Genomic DNA, 7,012 nt, shown 5'->3' with positions numbered 1-7,012 from the left:
ATCTGAACTCTAAAGGCAAATTCCATAGACCCTGTTTGGATCCATGGGTTAGAATTAGAGTTGGTTAGATTGGACTGAACTAACCCAAAACATCCAAACAGGAGAGTTAGAGTTGGTTAGATGCATCTAACCCATCCAAAAAAACTAACCCACCTAAGAGATGCTTATTTGGGTTAGAGTTAGATGGGGCCAAGAAAAGTTACTTTTTCCTCTACCTTCACCATACCAAATCTTGGTTAAAGGAACCAAATGATTGAAAAAAAATCATTTATTTACAATTTAACCCTGCTATTCAAACACCTCTTTAGTTAGAGTTAATTTAAGATTAGTCTAGAATTAGAATTTAACCCTAACCACTAACTGAGTTAGAGGATCCAAACAGAATCATAGTTGGCAAAACCCGGAATGAGGTGAGTGCTGACAATTTTCCCCCTGCGCGGCGTGAGTTGTCTGAGTAAGCCATAAAGAAACCCCTTCCCCGTTTTGCTCGTGTGAGCTGGCCTTATAAAACGAGATCCGCAAGGCACCTGTCCACCCGACCCATCCCTCCTCCTCTCCTACCAGTCCTCCTCCTCGGCCCCCAACCCCGCCGACGCCCGCGCGCGAAGATCGCCAGCCGCCTCCCGCCGCCCTCCCGCGCTCGCGGGGATCACCGGCCGGCCACCGGCGTCCAGAGCAGGCACAGGTAAAACCCATCCCAGTCTCCAAGCATCCAGCCAACATTCCTCCCAGTTCCGTGGACGCCGACGTCCGCTCGGCAGACTCTCCGCTTTATCGTCCATGGCACTCCCCGTCCCCTTCCTCCTCCGTAGTTGCTGCAAAACGTTCTCGCTCCCTCGACTTCGTTCCCGTTTCCGTTCCCGTCGATCGGCGCGGGCGGCACCACCAAGAAGGCGGCAGAAGGCTCCCGACGGCGCGCGGAGCCGTGCGAGACCCTCTTTCTTCCCCCCGCCGCTCTGGTCGCCCGCACGACGAATCGAATGTGCTCGCTCGCACATAGTACGATTCGCCATCAGCCATCATCTCTGACGCGACGCTGCTTTCTTTGAACCTCCAGCAGTAATCCCCCGCTGCTACGTTGGCGAATTCCAGGTTTTCTTTGAACTTCGGTCCTGGTTTGGATGGGTCACAGTAGAGCTCAAATCAGTTTTTTTGGTTTTAATGCGCGCGGCACAAAAGATCCGTAACCTGCGTCGTCGCCGTCACGTGCTTCGAAACGGAAAGCATGGCCGTTTCGTTGCATTCTTCTTCTTCCTTTTTTTTTTACTCTATAATCACGAAGTGGCCACGGTAAATAAATTCTGCGGGAGAAGGGTATCCAAAGGATCGGAGGTCGGGATATCCCTCCTCCTTTTCCTTTCCTTTCCTTTACCGACACGAATTACCCAACTACCCTTGGGCTCGCCCCTTTTCTTCACAATCCCCTGGCGACTCACGCCTCCTTGCCACGAGCCCACGAACCGCCTCCCTCCCTCCCTACCGTCGCGTGTCGCACAACTCCGTGGCGGCGGCGGCGGCGGCGCTGCTCACCGCCGAGGCTCCGTCCATCCCCACCCAGGTTAGCGCCTCTCCTATCCTCGCCTCAGCCTCCCTCCCTCTTCCTCTCGCTCTTCCACTCTCTGGTTGCCCCGCCGTAACCAAGGATGATTATCCGTGGATTGATCTTCCACTCCGCTCCGCCCCGTTGCCACCAATGGGCCATCCACGGCGAGAGGGCTCGCCCACTCCATTCCGCCTCGTGCGGTTCCCGGCTCACCCGCGGCGTCTCCGCGGCGATTTTTTTCTTCTTTTCGTTTCCAGTTTCTGCCGCGGGTGGGTTTCAGTTACGGGGTTGGATCGGGGCGGCTCGGGGTCAGAGGAGGAGGGAGGAAAAGGAAAATCCGAAGGATGCTACTACTACTGCTGCTGGTCTATCTACCATCCTGATCGGAGGGATTGGATCGCGGGTCGCTGTCCCCGTGGCCCGTGCCGCGCATGTTATTTCCCTTGGTTTCTGCGTCGGGTCCTTGTGACTTCCGACGCGATTCCATTGGTCTGGGTGCGGTGGCCGAGTTCGTCGTCGGGGGCGTGCTCGCCTGGCCGCGAGCGGCGTGCCGCGGCGGGTCAATCAATCGCGCCGGCTCTGTTTGTCGGCCTCCTTCCCGTGGGTGCCAAACTCCAATTTGTGTTCGCTTTTCACGTCATTCCGTTTCTGAATAATATCGGGGTAGGAGAGGCATCTATTTTGTCCGCTGCTGAATGCCTGCTATCTGATTGATCTCTGGTAATTTGACTGTTTTGCAGTCCTGCCGGTTTACTGTTGTGATACACTGATACTTCTTGCTGAAGTTTAGTTGAATCGAATTTGTGGGGTAGGAGAACGAATTAGTATATTGCGGTGCCAGTACAGTTATTTTGTCCTGCGACCAGACAATCAGTGTTTTTGTTTTAGTTGTGCGTCTCCGTTTCATAGTATTATTAACTTATAAGTAGCGCACTTTCTGCTAATCCCCTTTTGAATCTGCTAGCTGTGGCCACTCGAGCTACTCTGCTCCATGTTGTTCACATAAAGGTGGAAAGATGGTCTTATCTCAAATCGCTGTCGTTAGTTTCGTAGGCATATGTTGTTTGGCTAGCAGGCTCCAGATTCCTGCCATGTTTTGCAAACCTACTGAATCTTGACTTTACCTTCCCTGACCTTTTCATTAGCTGATGTCATCCAATTTATCAATTAGGCCTCGTTTGGTTAAGGGGGATTGGGGAGGTTTTGAGAGGAAAATCCCCGGAAGGGCCAGAAACCCCACAGATCCTCGGACTCCCATTTGGTAGGAGGGGTTTGCTTAGCCCAATCCCCTCCGTTCCCCTTCAATCCCTTCCTATCCATGTGTTTCAAAACCCTCCTCGGGGGACTAGTGGAAGCAAAGCCCCGGGGATTTGAGAGGATTGGGTGGAACAAAGGGATTCACCCAATCCCCTGAAATCCCTCCCTCTCAAAACCTCCCCAATCCCCCTTAACCAAACGAGGCCTTAGGGGGTTGTGGTCCCGGCGTGCCATTTTTATGAATTGCATGCTAAAATATGCTAAACATGATCCGCCTGCGCCAAAGTTATGTTACACCATATCCTGTGGATCTCAATCTTAATGACTGTCATGTGTGCAAATATCCCCTTTGGATTCTTATCTTAATTGAGTATTATTTCTGCATACCAATATTCTCACAGTTTTTACTTTTCACTTCTACTTGTGTTAGTAGGAACTAGAGATGATTTGTATTAGTAGATCTAGTATAATTATTGTACTTGTGTATTGACTCGGTTGTTGTTTTTAGATGGACAGCCATAATTCATCACCGCCCCATGTTCCGGAAGTAACCATGGACATCTCATCCGTTTCTGGAGCAGCTGGGAACAAAGTTTGCAGAGGTGCTGCTTGCGACTTTTCTGATGCCGGTAACACCTCGAAAGATTCAAAGGAGAGGTCTGCATCCATGAAGAAGCTCCTAATTGCTGTGATCCTTTGTGTTATATTCATGGCGGTTGAAGTGGTTGGAGGCATCAAAGCAAACAGTCTTGCAATCTTGACTGATGCTGCCCATCTCCTTTCGGATGTTGCAGCATTTGCCATATCTTTGTTCTCCCTATGGGCAGCTGGTTGGGAAGCGACACCTCAGCAGTCATATGGATTTTTCCGTATAGAGATTCTTGGGGCATTGGTTTCCATTCAGCTTATATGGCTCCTTGCTGGCATACTTGTCTACGAAGCTATTATGAGGCTCCTCAATGAAAGTGGAGAGGTACAGGGCTCCCTCATGTTTGCTGTATCAGCTTTTGGTTTGTTTGTTAACATCATAATGGCAGTGTTGCTTGGTCATGACCATGGGCACGGTGGACATGGGCACAGCCATGGTCACGGCCATGGACATTCACATGACCATGATCATGGTAACTCAGAGGATGACCATTCCCATCATGGAGATCATGAGCAGGGCCATGTACATCACCATGAGCACAGCCATGGAACTTCTATTACCGTTACGACTAATAATCACTCTCATTCGAGCACTGGACAGCACCAGGATGTTGAGCAACCATTGATTAAACATGATGGTGATTGTGAGAGTGCCCAGCCTGGAGCCAAGCCTGCTAAGAAGCCTCGCCGGAACATCAATGTCCACAGTGCATATCTGCATGTAATTGGGGACTCCATCCAGAGCATTGGTGTAATGATTGGAGGGGCTCTCATCTGGTACAAGCCCGAATGGAAGATTATTGATCTCATATGCACCCTCATCTTCTCTGTGATTGTACTGTTCACCACAATCAAGATGATTCGGAACATACTTGAAGTCCTTATGGAGAGCACGCCCCGCGAGATCGATGCCACCAGGCTTGAGACTGGTCTCCGTGAGATGGAAGGTGTGATTGCTGTCCATGAGCTGCACATCTGGGCTATCACAGTGGGGAAGGTGCTCTTGGCATGCCATGTGACGATCACGCAGGATGTGGATGCTGATAAAATGCTTGACAAGGTCATTGGGTACATCAAGGCAGAGTACAACATCAGTCATGTGACCATTCAGATTGAGCGAGAGTAAGGCACATGTCAGGTAGTTGGGGATAAAGGCATTAACGGTTTATCATCTTAATGCGGTTAATGTTAGCTTTGCACACGCAAAGGCGTTGCAGGTTCATCTAGCTGTTGCCTTTGGTGCTGGAGAAAATATTATATGTACGCGTTTTCATTAGCCCATTAGTTTAATGAACTATTAATCGGGTGATGTAGTCGTTTGTATTCTCACATGGATGCAATTTCCAGACAATTTTTGAGCCCCCTGTGAGTTTATCAACCTGCATGTGTAGTTTCAGCGGCACCCTTTCTTACCACTATGTAAATATCTGCTATGTATGGATGTTATCAAGTTTCTGTTAGCGGTACTAAGCTTGCTTCCAACAGTTTTTATGTGTGGATTTGCACCTTGTGCCCTTGGGTCTTGGGTGCTTTCTGGTAGGGAATGTAGGCCATCATGGTGCCTCAGTGAGATGCACTGCTGCAAGTTTGTCTTGCAGTTTATTTCACAGGTTTTGATGTAACTCAATGTGCAAAGTTTTCTGCTATTTTCCTTCTAATGCATCTATTCCACTACTGCACATAGCAAGGCGCAAAGCCATCGCAGCCGATGGCTCAGCTGACAGCACATGAAAGCGTGCAATTCTTCCATAGTTATCTCGTTTACTTTGTCTTTCAACTTGCCTCAGTTTTTTTTTAAATTTATCAGCTCGCAAGGGCCAATGTTTTATTTTTTTACTGCGCTATAGTGTTGGATGAGGGGAACATTGTAAACATTTTTCGTCTGGCACATTGTTTTAAAGCATTATCATTCTCACACTGGAGATCATCTGCTAAATATTTTTACTAAAAAGTTGTTGGCTTGCATGCGCAAATTTTGCTTGCACATGAGTTGATTCGGAATTTTGATTTCACTTTATACTACAAGCTTTGCCCGCGGATGAGTCTAATTGTTCACAGACTGTTTTCTCTTAAAAACCGCTCAGGCTGCTTTGTGGCGCCATTTACCTGAGTCAGGTTTGAGCCTTTGAAACAAGTACCGGACTGGCACATCAGAATCAGGCCTGATGAATAGTTGAATACCTAGCCTTCGGATCCTTTGGCCTTTGCCTTAAAAGGAAGAGTTCGGTCGAACGTTCGGCAATCAAACACAGTTGTTCAGCAACATATATTTCAGCATCTTGACCGCATGGAAACTGAAAGCGTGAACATCTCACTTCGATCTGCGACATCCTTTCTCCTAACACAGGTAGCATATAAATAAATATAGTGGGTCCTACCAGAAACAATATTTTTGAGACAATAAAGGCGTTAACTGAAGGCACCAGAAATCTGCGGTGACGATCTGTTCACAGCTACATTGGCATTAGCCTTAGGCTAGTCAGACTACCCACAATAAGAGTAACACACGTAGTGATATAGATGTCACAACTAATTAATAAGAAGAGATAGAAATGGAGTTACATAACTAGTTACTTATACTATAAGTAACTTCACAATCCTAAGACAAGATGGGTCTTTTCTAGAATAACCTAAAAAAACAACGTGAATCTATGAGCTAATAAATGAAATGGTCAATGTTACTATCCCAATGTAAACATGGGCATGGGCAGCCCGGTCTAAAAAACCCGGGCCTGGCGAGGCCGGACTTTATGTTCAGGCGAGGTTCGGGCTTGAAAACTAGGCCCGGTCAGTAGTTCGGGTTGGGCTCGGGCTTGCGAGAATTGACATTCTACACGGAGGCCCGGTCCGGCCCGACCCGATATCCGTCTTTTTAGTCCATTCGGGTCGGGCTCGGGCATGAAAATACGATTTTTTGGTCGGACCGGGCCCAGGCCCGGGCTTAGGATTTTCAGTTTGGGCTTACTAAAGCCCGACCTGAATCGTGGCCCGACCCACGGTGTGACCAGGTTTACCCTATGTTACTACCCACTATGTTACTAACGTTAAACTACCACAGTTGAAGTAACATAGGTAGTAATATAGATGCCACCAAAACAAAAAAACACGATGTGACAGCTAATTAATGAGAAGAGAAATTTGAGTAACATAGCAAGTTACTCATATTATGAATACCATAACACTTATCAAGATAAGATGAGTCTATAAGCTAATGAATGAAAGGCTCAATGTTATCACCCCTATGTTACAACCTATTGTGAAGGTATTAACTTAGACTAGTAACATATGCATGTTACTACTCTATGTTACTTTCCATTATGGGTAGTCTTACCCCTAGTAACATTACTACTCTATGTTACTTTCCATTGTGGGTATTCTCACAGGGGAGAATAATTTAGACTAGTAACATACACCTTATCCTAAACTATGCTACTACCTCCATAGTGGATAGTAACATATATGTAGTGTCATGCAAAACTTCATTTATTAGGTTATAAACACATTTTGCCTTTGTATGTGTGATATTAGTAAGGCTGGTTGTAATGGGGAGTATCGTATACTAGT

General features: G+C 47.4%; 1 protein-coding gene across 3 annotated transcripts; it reads left to right on the top strand.

The window, feature by feature from the left end:
- Positions 1-489: 489 nt before the first annotated feature.
- On the top strand, positions 490-4,908 carry LOC123414343 (metal tolerance protein 1-like). Of its 3 annotated transcripts, none has more exons than XM_045106670.1 (2): positions 490-685; positions 3,309-4,908. In XM_045106670.1, the coding sequence occupies exon 2, from the start codon at positions 3,309-3,311 to the stop codon at positions 4,572-4,574; it is 1,266 nt and encodes a 421-aa protein (XP_044962605.1). In that variant the 5' UTR covers positions 490-685; the 3' UTR covers positions 4,575-4,908. The 3 variants fall into 3 exon arrangements, with proteins under 3 accessions (XP_044962605.1, XP_044962598.1, XP_044962590.1); XM_045106663.1 differs by lacking the exon at positions 490-685 and adding an exon at positions 1,361-1,558; XM_045106655.1 differs by lacking the exon at positions 490-685 and adding an exon at positions 1,679-2,143.
- Positions 4,909-7,012: the final 2,104 nt, after the last annotated feature.

Source organism: Hordeum vulgare, chromosome 1H, assembly GCF_904849725.1.
Source record: "Hordeum vulgare subsp. vulgare chromosome 1H, MorexV3_pseudomolecules_assembly, whole genome shotgun sequence".
Classification (NCBI taxonomy): Eukaryota; Viridiplantae; Streptophyta; class Magnoliopsida; order Poales; family Poaceae; genus Hordeum; species Hordeum vulgare.
Note: the sequence above shows the minus strand (reverse complement) of the source record. Positions and strands in the feature narration are given on the sequence as shown.

Excerpts from the sequence above, each read along its gene's own strand:
- LOC123414343 (XM_045106655.1), top strand. The coding sequence starts at position 1,694 with ATGGGCCATCCACGGCGAGAGGGCTCGCCCACTCCATTCCGCCTCGTG. Across the intron at positions 2,144-3,308 it reads TGTTTGTCGGCCTCCTTCCC|ATGGACAGCCATAATTCATC; the intron begins GTGGGTGCCAAA and ends TGTTGTTTTTAG.